The sequence below is a fragment of the Nannobrachium achirus genome (genome assembly GCF_963921795.1).
Source record: "Nannobrachium achirus genome assembly, chromosome: 17".
NCBI lineage: Eukaryota > Metazoa > Chordata > Actinopteri > Myctophiformes > Myctophidae > Nannobrachium > Nannobrachium achirus.
In genome coordinates this window covers 37,385,492-37,401,135 of record NC_137824.1, presented here as the reverse complement: position 1 = coordinate 37,401,135, position 15,644 = coordinate 37,385,492, and the positions used below count along the sequence as shown (strand labels likewise).

At 43.0% G+C, this 15,644-nt stretch overlaps 1 protein-coding gene across 1 annotated transcript in view; it reads left to right on the top strand.

Annotated features, from left to right (window-relative positions):
• Positions 1-15,644, top strand: part of LOC308301539 (teneurin-3) — a gene marked incomplete at its 3' end in the record, with an annotated part of 266,579 nt that overhangs the window by 160,901 nt on the left and 90,034 nt on the right. The window contains exons 12-13 of the mRNA XM_080745556.1: positions 2,192-2,375; positions 7,130-7,355. Of these exons, the coding sequence (XP_080601682.1) occupies positions 2,192-2,375; positions 7,130-7,355 (410 nt within the window). The remainder of the gene's footprint in view (positions 1-2,191; positions 2,376-7,129; positions 7,356-15,644) is intronic.

Below are 15,644 nucleotides of genomic sequence, written 5' to 3'. Positions count from 1 at the left end.
CCATTTTGATGACTGGATCCCCGGCTATAGTGTAATCTGCTGTGTTCACCCCAGAATAGGGGCGATAGGGTGCCTGTGGTCGGAGGAAATCACAAAGACAGCATAACCATGCAAGCAAAGTTTGAACGCACAGTCTTCAAAGAGAAAGAGAGCGAGAAGCAAAGGGGAGTTGTGCAGAAGGTGGTTTTCTCTTGACAGCAGTGCCGTATTGACGCCGCGCTGCACTGGGCTAATGCAGTGGTTCTCAACCTGTGGGTTGGGACCCCCAGGGGGGGCCCCACATTATTTTGGGGGGGTCCCCAGGTGATTAACTTGATGTGCAACATCGTTTTCTCACTCAACAGTAAACAAACCAACATAAAGTTCAAGTGCATAGAGGGTACAGATGTGCCATTTCAAAAATTCCCACGTCCTGCCATTGGCAAGACGGTCGATTATCTGGGGATTGGCAGAACATAGAGCTTGTAGATCAGCTATTTTTGCAATTTTTATGACCTTCTCTGACCTCGAAGTTTAAATCTACCTATGAAGGTGGATTCTTCTTTTCAATGGGAACGGAGTGGTTTCTTGCCATTTGCGGGTTTCTGCAAAAATACGCTCCATTCTCCAGAAATATTAGAAAGGCAAAACAGAGAAAGAAACATGTGGAAAAATGCATGTGCAGGAAATGTTCTGGAAAAGAGCAGTAAATAACAAAGAGTTGAAACGGCACATCTGTATCTGCACATTTCTAAAGTGACAATTTAAGGACTTTTTAATACCTCTAAAATTCAACATTGGCCAAATTGTCACATATAAGAGTCAGAAATTGTGAAAATAGCCGATCTACATGCTCACTTGTGAGCATATAGATCGGCTATTTTCACTATATATATCCAAAATTGAATGCCTCAACTCTTGCCTCTTACTCGTATTTGGGGGGTCGCGGCCTGAAAAGGTTGAGAACCACTGCGCTAATGAAGTGTGATTGTCACATCACACTGGCCTGCACCGTTAACCTGTGAGATCCATTCCTCCTGACTGGCGGGTGAAACCACCTGCAGCTCATGTGAAAGGACAGTAACCCCACCAACCCCCACCCCTCACCCAGTCCTGTCAGAGGTTGTACTGCACTGTATGTCCACCCAGAGATTGTCATTTATTTTCCTTTTATTTGTCCCTTGTCCAGTGGTGTAAAGTAACTGAGTACATTTACTTAAGTACTGTGCTTAAGGACAATTTTGAGTTATTTGTACTTTACTTGAGTATTTCCAATGCTTTTACTTCTACTGCATTACATCTCAGATCCAAATATTTGAAAACTTTAGTTACTAGTTAGTTTGCAGATATAAATTATGATATTATAAAACATACATTAACGACTTTAGCCCTATTTTATCTCCAGGCTATTTGAAAATAGCCGCTCTACTTGTAGACCGGCTATTTTCAAACATTTTGTACTTTTACCTTTGGTACTTTAAGTACATTCTGATGCCAATACTTTTGTACTTTTACTCAAGCACATTTTGAATTCCGGACTTTCACTTGCAACAACAGAGTACTTCTACATTGCAGCATCGATACGTTTACTTAAGTATGAAATGTGAGTACTTTTTCCACCACTACCCTTGTCCCACCCACTCTCCCGACCCCGCTGTCCAGTGATAACCCGACCCCCACCACTACCACTCCTTCCTCCCTCCCTCCCTCCCTCCCTCCCTCCCACACACCCTGACCTTTCCCCCGTGCTGTCTGGCTCTCTTATTGGTTTTATGCACAACTGCCATTTTGGAGAGAAGTCGGGTCTCTTCTCACTTCCTTCACCGGGTGTTACCAGTAATATTAATGAAGGCTCTGTTCCATTCTGGTCATACGGAGTCAGGGTGCCTGATATTGGGAACACTGGAAACACTCTGCTACACCAGTGGGTCTCAAAGTGTGTTCCAGGGACCCTCATGGTTCCTTGGGGGTTCCAAATGACCCCTTAAAAAGTTGTATAACTCTGAGAGTTTACAAATGGAACCAAATCCATTTGTACACACTCAGAGTTATTGGCGTCCTTGAAACAAAAGATTTGAGAACCATTGTGCTACATGAAATGGAACAGAGCATTCATTATTTGTAAGATTGGTAACACAAGCGAGAAGAGACCCAACTTCTCTCCAATATGGCTGCTGTGCATATAGCCTGTTGGCCGGCCCGGTGCCGGTAGACGCGTGTGACTGACAGGGTTTGCGATGTGTCGACAGACGGCTGCCCCGGCCTGTGCAACAACAACGGGCGGTGCGTGCTGGACCAGAACGTGTGGCACTGCATCTGCCAGTCGGGATGGAGGGGGCTGGGCTGTGACGTGGCCACCGAGACGCTCTGCTCGGACGGCAAGGACAACGAAGGAGGTGAGAGGAACGTCCCGGTAGTTGGGATTGGGATGATAGGAACATTTTATATCACGATTATTGTGACAAAAGATTTACAATATTATCGTGATAATCAAAATCCATTATACTGGGGCGGAACATTTGCCAAAAAATAGCCGATCTACAAGCGTTGCGACACGTTGTGAGCTTATAGATCAGCAGTTTTTTGGCAAAGACAATATCGCTTATACATGGCCGCGGGAACTAATTTACAGTAGGGGGTGCTGTCACGCGCCCCTCACGCGCGCGCGCCGCGCGAAAATTTGGCGTTTTTTATCGATTTTTATCATGTTTTATTCGGGTTTCCGCAGTCTTTTTTAGCTAAATGTAACACAATCGGGAACGGCTTTCCTTACATCTCCACACGCACCATCCAGCAAGATATAGCCTGGATTTTTTGGTACCAACAGACAGTCAGAGTGCCAGTTTCATAAAATCATTCAGTTCCCAGAGCTTTTCAGTTAAAGGTATATTCAGGACTTCGCTTTCATTCAAATAAAAATAAAATGTGTACATTTTCCACTAATGCACCTGACTATAATGTGCGCTGACCATATACGGACTTCCACCCTGTCCCCTGTTACGAGCATAGCTCGCTCAAAATTTTCCCGTTCGCCACAAAGATCTCCACCAATCAGGATAGAGTATGGCCTCAGTGCGCGTTCTAGTCTGTTCCTCTGCGCGTCCACCCTTAGTGAAGCGCGGGTGCACAGTTCCTCCATTCTGTAAACAATGGCACTGGAGCCACTACATTACATTCCGCGGCAGTTTTAACTGCTTTAACTTGCTATTTTTTAATTTACTCTTTCTATTTCAAGTCTCTGCTTGTATGTTTACTTTATTTCGCGTTTGTTTTTTATCGATTAGTGTCTTAGACAGTTTAACTTTTTACAAAGGGAAGAGTTTCAGGAAGCTGAATGTGGACAACAGGCTGAGAGATGCTGAACAAAGAAAGGAGGTAAATAAGAAATATTTTATAATTGTCAGAGTGCAGCAATCTATTTCCTAAGTAAACGTTTGTTAGGTGGGTTTGTCATTGGGATCTTTGAAGGGTTTGGGGCTATATTTCTTGTAAAAAGTTTCGTTTTAAAGTTAGCCACATTGTGGGTGAATCCGCCCTAAAAACAATACATTGATCTAATAAACAGGGGCCATTAAATGAGACATATGTCTTGTCTATAACTTGTAAATGATTTCAATGTCCACACAAAGGACAAATAGACTTTACTTGTAAGTTACTTCAGCCCATAGCTTCAGCCATGAATAAACACAACGTGAGTCACAACATACGGCTGACGTAAAACGCATCTACAGAACTACTTTTAGCATCGTAAGGTACATTCACAACATAGCCCATATTATCAAGTCATCCTATATTTTATACCTCTATGATATCAACGCCGCATTTGTTAGACCCACGCTTGCTATTCCAGAAAGATCTGAACGTTATTGGTGCATAGTGATGTTTGGAGGGGGTCGCTCAACACCTAGCTACTTACAGGAGGTCTATTGATATGCATAGGTACTGTGCAATGCTTGTTTCTTTGTTCAAACATCCCATTGTGATACTAAAGCCTTAGCGAGGTGCGAATTGGGGGGGTTTGCATGTCAATGCATACAAGTCTGTAACTCTGGACCCTGAAGGGTTCATTTGGTTCCATTTGTACACTGTCAGATATAAAGGGAGACCTTGAAATCTGCTTTGAGAAACACTGCACTAGGCCATTAGATCAATGTATTGTACTGTACTGTTTTATGACAAATTGTAAAATTTACTTTTGTGTCTATTTTAGTCTCACCAATCTAATCTAAGCATCATCTCCTTTATTTCTATACAGGCTGAAGAATTTGATGTCTGAAGAAGAGCAGCTGTACATCACACTACACACTACAATTATGACACCAATAAACGTTGAACATTTGAAAAATATATATGTAGGTCTATATATAATGAGGCAATCTATACACACAAATAGGGTAGGCTATTCTACAGTCTGGAAGATGCTAGACTCCACTCCACTTCCCATTTTCACCTGCAAACCGTTTCCTAAATAAACAAGTTTTGTCAACCTGAAACTTTTTTTTTTTATTACAAATGCCAGAAATGTTATGCAGCTAAACGATATGATATTGCATTTAAATGGGGTTTCATACCAAAATGCTTTAGTGTATGAAACAATACAATATAGCGTTTTCACAATGTTTACAACTTCCCATCATTGTAAGCTTTCAGAGGTCAGAACACATTCAAATAACTTACCACATACAAAAAACATTTACCATTGACTAGATCAAAATGAAATCGAGACATTACAGTTTATGTATATCAAAGCATCATTTTATTAATCATGTTTAGATCATGTCAGTCTTTCATGCAGATCATTAGTGATGGTAACGACTGCTCAGAAAATAAAAGCCTTTTAGTTAGCATTATGTATGCTTTCTTGTTGTGCTCTTCACGAGCGAAGATCAATCCAGATCAACAGTAACAGCGATGATGAAACAAGGTACCTGTATGAAAAAAAGGGTAAAGAATGATTAGATTAGCAGTCATAATAAATGCCTCAGTCTATTGAATACTGCAGTGTTATTCATTTATCGTTAGACCCGCAGCATAGATCATTTAGCAGCTCCAAAATTATTAATCCAGATACAGGGTCGTCGTCATGTTGGCTTGTGTGGACATACTGTGTCAAAATATATATTGTTTTGCCCCAGACATAATTTACCAGACAGTATTATTTACCAGAGAGGCAGAGCGCTAGCCCTGAATGATCAAACAGGTCTGTAAATCAAAAGGACCGTAGTGTTCGGGTTAGTTATGATGGTCCAAATACAAGTTTTGAGTCTGCTAATCATTATGCTGATTGTAAACTACTGAACTAATAAAATGCCAGTGCCTGTCTCGTATAAATCAGTATCATACATATTCTAAAGCTGGAGAAGTAGGCCTACCGATACTCAGTAATTGTGTCTTGTGATCAAAATGAGAACATTATAATGGTGTAATAAAAAATATACATTTCCAAAGCTGTAAGGCCAGTAAGAGGACTATAACACGGCCGCATGCCAAGCGATACGGTAGCGTTAGTTAAATGTAATTGTTACATGTCTAAATATGTTTGCATTTGTAAATAAAGATGACTTTTTATTTCACTTACCGATTGGAATGTGTAGAGCTTAATCGATCCATGCTGTATAGAGTAAAGATGTTAGTTTGTTTGTTTCAGTTTGTTTACATCTGGGCGCCATTACAGGAAACTGCTGGGCAAAGCGCGTTCTTGTGATGAGGCAAAAAACTCCTCTCCCGCGCCCTCTGCTGGAGAGGAGCCACATTTTCATTAAACCTGAATATGCCTTTAATCTACTTAGTTACTTTACACCACTGTCTGCAACAGCAAGCATGATGGTTCCCAAACTTTTTAGCCAAGAGACATTACTACCCTGTACCAAACAAGTAGTGAAAATAGCAGATCTACAAGCTCACAACGAGTTGCTTCGCACTGCGTTCAGTGCGTTGTGACCCATACAACGTGTCCGCCGCATCGGTCCAGACCCCCCCAGTGTTAGGAAACAGCTGGTTCTGGTACACCACAGCCATTAGCCACTAGCTAGCCCAAACATTAGCCTAGCCAGGCAGCACAGCAGCATAACATAGCATTCATCATTACAAGTCTATAGCCACGACTCACCAGTGAGGACGCCAGGGCTAGCAGAGGGCGATGTTTAATGCCTTCATAGCCTAGGTTGTGTTGTCTTGGTGTTCTGTATATTCCTTTATGCCCGTATTGTTATAATTCACCGAGTCCATGACGCATATGTTACGCACGGAGAGACAGACGCTCAGACAAGTTAAAAGGGAAGTCCTTTGAAAGCCATTTCCTCTCTAGACAGTGCCCAGAAGCACATTTCAAAACAAGAGCCTTTCTTTTTTTTTTGTCTATACAATCGATCATTCAACACATGTTTATTTTGAAATTGTACTGGAAATAGAAGTAGCCAATAGCTCCTACTTCACGCCACTGATGTCAGAGCCTCTACTTGCCGATCGGCAATATTTTTCCCCCAACCCCCCTTTAGGGGGTGCGGTGGGGGGTGCGGTGGGACGTGGGGGAGGGGGTGCGGCCGCACCTCCAGCACCCCTACTTCCCTCGGGTATGCGCTTATATGAACATTTCATGCCACGATTATTGTGACCAAAATAACAGCTATTGACTATGAATTAACCACTTTCAACCTGCATCCCTTTTTTGGGCTTCATGAGAAAGGCAGCTCTTCAAGCTCACAACAAGCTTGTCGATCAGCTATTTTTATATTTAGAAAAAGAAAGACAGTATAAATAGTCAGAGATAAAAAGTAAAACATGTCCTTTGAGGGTCTGCCTGCCTGTGCGTGCATGTGTGTGCGCGAGCGCCCACATGCGTACCTGTGCATGCATGCGTATAGCCACTACTACACAGTGTTAGTACACAACAGAGATTCAAGCAGATGATGCTCTGATGTTGTCATGTGTTACGTGACCTGTGTGTCATGTCTTACGTGACCCCAAACGCGAGCATCTGTCATCGTCGCGTAGAGCAGTGGTTCTCAAAGGGGATTCCAGGGACTCTGTGGGTTCCTTTAGGGAGGTCTAAACTGACCCATATTAGTCTGTAACTCTGACAGTGTACAAATGGAACCTAATGAACCCCAACGGGTTCATTTGGTTCAGCGAGTCTCTCCCTGCGTTCCAGACGGCCTGGTGGACTGCATGGACCCAGACTGCTGCGCTCAGGTCTCCTGCCAGGGCCAGAGCTACTGCCGCGGGTCACCTGACCCCGCTGTCATCGCGGGCCAGGGGCGGGCCTCGGCCTCCTCCTCCGCTCAGCCCGCCTCCAAGGGCTTCTACGACCGCGTCAGCTTCCTGATTGGTCCGGGCGGGAGTCACGTGATACCCGGGGAGAACCCGTTCAACAACAGGTAAGACGGGCCAAAGGGACGCACTTCCATTCTGCCCCTTCGGAAAGAAGCTGTGCTGTTTGTGTAGCCTCCCCAACTAAATGTTTTGTAGACCTTAATTATTTTTCCCAAAGGGACAATTCAGCTGCTCAGGGACACTTTGACATTAGCCTCGCTTAGCCAGGCTTACTCATCTGCGAAGAGAAAAGCCTGGTTACGACGCGAGGCTGATACGGCATAGAACGTTGCTACTTCCACCGGGAGAATTTCACCAGATGTTATTGTTTTTTCAAGTGTGGTGGCGGAAAAAACTGTTCTACTTCTCCCGACCCTTTAGTTGCGCTCGTAATAAACAATATCCAAACACAGACATGGATTCTGACAAAGTTACACCTATTAAGAGTGAGTTAAGAGCTACAATCTATTTAGGGTTGTTTCGCTGGCGGATGTAAACAGACTTGCACTGCATGACGCAACTTCCCTTAACCGCAGCACTTCCACCACTTCAGTTATGCAGCCCACAGCGGATATTGTGGCCAGGATGCTTTGACATCTATTACTGGGCGGGCCGGGAGGCAAACTAGTGACCAGAGTGAATCTCTACCCACTAAACCAGGGGTTCTCAACATGGATTTATTTATTATTATTTATTTTTGTGTGTGTGTGTGTGTGTGTGTGTGTGGGGGGGGGGGGTGACAGTGAAGCGACAATCTAAAGACTTCTAAGATCTTTTTAATACCATTTTTTACGCAAGAATATCTACTGTATAAGAAATCTCAGTTGTTTTTATTTTTAGAAAGTATACAGTCATCATGACGGCATGAGTGCTCAGCTTTTGGGATGGTGGGTTTCAGGAGCTTGCCCACTTCAAGGCAAAGACACTGCACCGTAGCGGCCCTTAATGAGTAGTAGTGTCAGTTTTTAATGAGCTGGAGGTGGCCTGTGCTGTGTTAGTTGGCGTTGGCATGCTGGCAGTCAGCAGACACACCTGCGTCTCTGGAACTCAACTGAAAACATGAAATAATGGCCCGTCCCTTTGCTTTCTCTCTCTCTCTCTCTCTAAAGTGGAAGCAGTTCTCCAGCAGCACACGATTCTCCGTTTTTTTTGCCGCCAGCCCTAATATAACGTTAAGTGGATGTGAAGTCCTCAGGCGCTGTAAACAGCCCTTTTGACTTCTCCAAAAAGGTGCGGATGAAGTGTACTGTTTGGAGGGACAGAAGTAGGAAAGTAATTCCAAAGCGTAAAGAAAGTGTAAGGTTTTTGCAATAACCTGTCATCTTCACTGCTTACATCTCATACCTCAGAGGGTTTCAAAGTGGGGCTAACTCACAGTAGCAGCTAGAGGCTAAGGTTTATTTGGAGGTCCTCTGCATTGGGAATGTTCGGGAGCCCTGTTATCCCTCCATCCAATATCAACTGAGCCCTTTTTAAGCCAAAGCCAGTGGTTCTCAACCTGTGTTTCGGAACCCCCAGAGGGGTCCCCAAATTATTTTGGGGGGTCCCCAGATGTTTAGCTAAATGTTAACATTGTTTTCTCACCCAACAGTAAACAGACCAACATACATAGGGTGCGTTCGGAAACCTGCACCGGGTGTGTGCTCAGTGTAGTGAGTGCAGTGGGCGTGACGTTGGAGAGTGCGTTCAGTGTGGCTTATTTACGAACGACCAGTTTTAACAGGCAGCTGGTGGCTGTGAGCTGTGTGCTTTTTCACTCTGAACTCTGAAGGTAAACTTTCTGAAAAGCAGCAGTTGCTGCTGAGTATGCTAACGTAACGTTGCTATTAGGAGATGTAGGTCTAATTCACAACATTGGCATACCTACTATTAATTTACATGTTGATGTGTGTGAAACTATCAAGCCCAAACGACCAATTAAGCTGCAAGTGCTGTATTTTGCGGTTATTTCCTCCATTGTTCACAGCTGAGAAGCATTCGAGACACGGCCATGAAAACCAACCAATCAGAACACCGCACCACACCACCACACCGCCAAACCCCATCTTCTGAGTAGGGTCGGTGAGTGCGTGCACTCAACACACCAGTGCGCCGCGCACTGGATTTCCAAACGACAACGCACCAAGTGCATTTCCGAACGCACCCATAGTGTATACAGGCTATCTGCACATTTCTAAAATGACAATGGACGAGTACCGGGAGCTCCGCCCCCACCTTTCCCTCCACGTTACTGCTTTGAAGTCCGACATTCCTCACTCAGTCATTCAACAACACTGTCAGCACGATGGAGGAGAATGTCACACACAGACACACTGCATGTCGCGTTTTGGACCCAGAGCCTCGAAATCTCTTCCAAATCCGTCAACAAGACCTGGCATGAAATTAGAAAAATATGTAGGCCTATTAAAACAAAGCAGCAGAGAATACAGAAGTTCTCTGCTGGATTCAGAGCCGTTTTACACTGACTCGGAAAGATTTAAATATGAATACACTGTATTGGCTAAATGGCTCATGACTATAACATCAACACCTTATTTGTTATGTTAAATAGCTACTGATTATCCCCCTTGGGATAATAAAGATATCTCTCTATATATCTATTAAGTGGCCTGCCTAACATAAACCATAAGCATACTACCATCATCATTATCAGCACAGACTTTATTTGTTTAGATCGATTCATGCCATTATAATGATTAGTGTTATTGACCTGGGCGGAATATGAGTTACTTTCATCAAGTCATATGAACTGAGAAAATATGTGTAGGCTACTCATTTATACCAACACAAACATTCTATGTGTTTATATGAAGAAGCACCAAGGAATAGGCTACTTCATCTGATATAAAGCAACTTATCACTGACTGGACTGGACAGTTGTGTAGCCTACATAAGGTAAGAAAGACAACAAATAAATATAATTAATATACCTACCAGTGAATTTGACGCGGCGTGTTAATGTATTTATTTGATCTGTGATGATGGTGTTTAAACAGCCTATAGCGACGAATGAGGTAGGCAGTATCCTGTCTATTTCTCTTATTTCACAACAACCAGAATAAACTGCATCAAATGTAGGCTAGGCCTACATGTTTCTTATCATGTCGATTGCTTATAAATGATATCTCTGGCGTTAAAACGTCTCGATTCCGAAAAGTTTTAGCCGCAGCGAGTCGCAAATACAGCCAAGGGTGTCGTCGCACCAAATTCTGGGCCCTGGGTACAAGGATTCACTGCGGGCCCACATGAATGTTCTTCATCTGGGGATTTCAAAAATAGCAGATATACAAGCTCGCAGCGCGGCACTCTCGAGTTTATATAATCTGCTATTTTTCAATAGCTAACGTATAAAATAATTAAGGCCCTTCCACCTTGGGCCTTAGTAACTCAGTCCCTCTCCCCCCTCTTGTGACGCACCTGCACGCATCCTGTTGCATGTCAGAAAAAATACACTTCGCGTTGTTCATTCATCATTAGGCTACTTTATCAGCAGCTATTTTACATAACAAATAAGGTGTTGTAGTCATGGTCAATGGCCTTTTAGCCAACACAGTGTATTCATATTTAAATCGGCTTTTTTTATATAAAAAAACGGCGATCTGTGGTCCAACAGACAGGGGCTTCCTCCCTTTTTTTCCCCAAATATTCCTCTGCGGTTTTGTTCCATAGTTTTGTTCCATTAGCCGTGTAGGCTACTACACCTTCCTCCAACGCATGCCAGGAAGAGATTTCGAAGCTCTGGGTCCAACACTGAATTAGTATTTAATGTGTAAAATGTGTGTACAATCCGCCGTATTTCCCATTGAAGTGAATGAAGCCAATAGCGGCGCGCTGTGATAGTGGCGGAGGCAGCTTCTGGAGGGGGCGGAGCCGCTAGTCGTCCATAATTGAAGGCCTTTTTAGTACCTAAACCAAACATTGGTCAAATTGTCAAATATTAGAGGAAGAAATTGTGAAAATTGCAGAAAATAGCATGTAGATCGGCTATTTTCACAATGGAATAGATCGAGTCAAACTAAATGTAATGCCAACTCCTACAATTCCAACTGCTTGTGCAGGGTGGGGGCCCCCAGTTCAAATATGATTATTTTGATGGTTGAGAACCACTGATTTAAGCAAATGTGTCCACTGTAGAGATTCTGGTAACAGAACCCTGTCCAACATTATGTTGAGAGTAGAAACCACAGTGCAAGGAACATGCTGCCAAGATGGAGGATAAACACATTATTTATGACACTATCGCTTATTCTTTGTTGATGAAACAAATACAATGTTCTGTGCGCTGATAATGTTCACCTTGAACTTTAGAGAGAGAGAGAGAGAGAGAGAGAGAGAGAGAGAGAGAGAGAGAGAGCTGACCACTTCCCTTGTGAATTGTTTTATTTTCATGAGACAGACCATGCATAGCCTGGAGCAGTACACAAACCTCAGCAATTGATGAATCATTTGTGTACTAAAAAAGTATTTTCTTTTCTACAGTACACTCAGGACAAATACAGTATGTAACCTGTTTTGACCTAAAACAAGGTCTCCTTGAGGAAAACACATGTTTTCATTCTATATTTCACTCTTTCAAGGCAAACCAAAGCCTGCTCTTAAAAGTATATATTGGTAAACAGTAAATAATAACCAGCCTATTCATTTTAAAATACCCAGTGTAGGATGTTTTAAACTAAACTATACGTCTTTTTTTCATTACTTGGCTTATGTAATTGTACTGTGTACCGGTACGTAATAACAATGTATGTCATTTCATTGTCAATTCTGGGACAACTTCAGCTTTATTGTCACATGACAAGTTTACAGCTGCAAATGAAATATCTTTTTTGAACAAGCTCCCAACGTTTTGCAGTTTCAAGAAAAGAGTCATAAGATAAGAGAGAAAGAAACAAAAGCAAATAGAGTGATAGCACGAGAACAGTGTCAAATATATGTTGTCAAATATAGAGTAAATTAGAAACATTTGCAGCAGATATTGATTAAAACCGAGACAGACTTAGCAGCAGATATCAAACATGTACAGTAAGTGTATACATAAATGACAGTGCTAGCGCAGCAGCGGTGGAGTATATTCATAGTCATATATGGTGAACATAAAGTGATAATGCCTGTGAAGGCCTGTGTCGTCAGGGCTGACGTGATGACAGGACTCAGCGCTTGTTCAACAGCCTGATGGTTGACAGGTAGAAATTGCCCCATAGTCTGGGCGGAATGGCTTTTTGATTCATAGGTATCACTTGCTTGACTGTGGCCCCTGGCAGTGGCATATTGAGGCCGGGTGGTTTAGTGTCCTTGATGATCCTCTCAGCCTTGGTATGAACAGTTTTGGTCCTAACCTACTAGACCAGGGGTCTTCAACGTTTTCATGCCAGGGACTCCTTAGTTGAGAGCGAGATGAAGCAGGGACCCCCACAACCCATAGATACCATATAGTTTCATCATTTTGACGGCACAATCATCAGTGTATTTTGGATTCATGTCAATTTGTGTTTTCAGATATTTAACCACTTGAATTGTCAATATTTCATAATTTTTACCTTTCATTCTGTACTTAGTCTGCTCTTTTTACCCTCTACACCAAACCTCTTTGGCAAAAATAGACGATCTACAAGCTCACAACGCCTCGCGCAGCTTGTAGATCTGCTATGTTTGGCTAAAGTTCTCAGAATATGGACACTAGGGTTTGAGTGGTTAAATATAAAAAAAGAGAAAAAAACTTTCAATCACTCAAAGATTTGGAGGACACCCTGTAGTAACTCTGAGGACCTCCTAGGGGTCCCGGACCCCCTGTTGAAGACCCCTGTACTAGACTCAACCCGGAGACTGAGGAAAGTTTCCCAACTTTCGTTACTAAAACCGGGTAGAAACAATTAGAGATTTAAACATAATAACTGCAATGCCAGAAGCAATTAAAATTCTTTATGGCGGTTCCTTCATATTGGGGCGGTGGTTGAATGGCATGATTGGTTTCCAAAGCAGTGGGGGCTACTTTGATTGTTCCAGAAACTACCTTGGATTTAGAAGTCCAGTAGGCAGACGTCTCAGATCGTCTGGCAGTGCAATACCAAGCCTCCGTATCTACACCAGTGGTTTTCAACCAGTGATCCGGGGAGCACCAGTGGTCCTTGAGGGGGTTCCCCAGCAAAGTTATGGAAAGTTACGGACCCTTACGGGTCCATTTGGTTTCATTTTACACTCTCAAGAGTTACAGAATGTAGATTTTTTGAGTATGTATGTACTGTATGAGCACAGAACTCCATGTATGGAGATAACAGACGTCAGTGGCTGCATGAGTATCCGCACTGAACTGCATGTCATGGACAGAACGGCCCATACAAGGAGATATGCATTTGTGCCGTGTTTGCACTGCTCACTTCGCACTGGTGTGATTTTTTTTTAAACATTTTTACCAGTTTGCCTTTTATATCTCCTATCCTACATGAATAACGCAGTGAATTGTGGACAAAATCTTATCCAGAATCTTCAAAAAATCTTCAAAGTTTTGGATCTGAGAGGCTAAATCTCATTAAATGGTGGTCCGTGACTCAAATGCTTAATAAATAATGGGCCTTGATATGAAAAAGTTTGAAAATCACGCAGCTCTACACACCACTGGCATTGAGGGAAGCAATGTAACTTCCACCTCACATTCATCTCACATTCATACCTCAGGCAAGGTTTTCTGTCGTTGGTCATTGAGAACACGTTTCCCTCTGCTGTTTTTGTGAAATACTTTTTTTTTACATGTTTACCTGTAACATGCCCAAAATAAGGATGCCAGGTTGAAAGTGAGAATAAGGCCTGATTTATGAACTGTATATGAGAGAGGCAGACAGAGCAGGTTTTCCTGCACCCTCCATTCAATTTACGCTTTGCAACCTGTGTGAAATGAACGTGTGATTTCCTAAGACAGGAGATAACTATGCAATCATTGAATGGAACCGTCTAGTCGCATTTGTACGTGTGAGGCATGTGGAATATGTGCAACACAGAGCCTTCTACCAGCTTAAATTAAACCCAACTTCAGCGATGCTGAAATTTAAATATGGATTAATGAAGTGACAGAACAACAAATCATCTTTGAGGGATGCTATGCAAATATAATTTGGGTGATTATTGCTCCTGAATGCTAAATCTGGGAGCCACAAAATGATGGTATGTACAAAGGTAAATGGCTGACGTCTCATTAGAATCCAGAGTATTTAACCATACTAGAGGCTAACACCTACGTTAAGTTTTCCATCCAATAGATAGTGTCTGAGTCATAGTCTCGGGGGTTTTATCAGAGTACCCTGTTGTACCTGTCTGTCTGTGTAATTTTTATGCCCATATATGGAGATCCCTGGTGTCATTAGCATATGCCCAATTATATACCCTGTATATTGGCATGCCCATATATGGACATATCTGTCGGATTGGTGGTTCTGGATAACCGCATATCTGAACAATTTATAGAAGAGAATTATAGTCCCCAGCTAAGCTCCAACATCTGGCTTTGTCCAGGCTCTGAAGCGTGGCCTACATCTGGCCTACATCTTGGCACAAAGCGCTCAAAGTTTGTTGTACGCCCAGGGTCACATTGGCCAAGCTTCGGGGGACGCATGATAAACTCAACTCATAAATAGCACCGCTCACTTCACGCTAGGTCGGATTTTATGTATGTATATGAATCCTATCTATAAACTAGAAATACTGTTCCTACAAAACAGTGTGGGCTCACATGGAACACCATGTATGGGCACAAAGATCTACCCTTTGGCTGCTCCTCATTGGCTAACCTTGGAGTATGTATTTCTCCAGTATATGTGTGTGTGTGTGTGTGTGTGTGTGTGTGTGTGTGTGTGTGTGTGTGTGTGTGTGTGTGTGTGTGTGTGTGTGTGTGTGTGTGTGTGTGTGTGTGTGTGTGTGTGTGTGTGTGTGTGTGTGTGTGTGTGTGTGTGTGTGTGTGTGTGCATAAACTTGAGGATTGGTGGATTGCCCAACCAGACTATAAATGGGCCAATCTCCATGATTGGTCAAGTTTCACGTACTATAAAATGGGCCAACGTGCCGCAAACCTCTAGTAAGTACAAATTCATCCTCTGCATTTACCCATCCTATAACAACTAAGAGCAGTGAGCAACCATTGGATTTTTCTATGGTGCTCGGGGAGCAATTAGGGGTTAAGAGTCTTGCTCAGGGACACACATCGACATTGCTGGCCTGGCCTGCATTAAAACCTGGGACAACCAGGGGCTCTGGCTCCCCAGGAAGGCTCACAACGGCTATGGCCGCCCCTACTACTCGGAGGTGGGCACCACACTCCCTCGAGTCTTTGCCAAAGCGCGGGCCGAGTTTGAAGTCGGTCGGTCCCA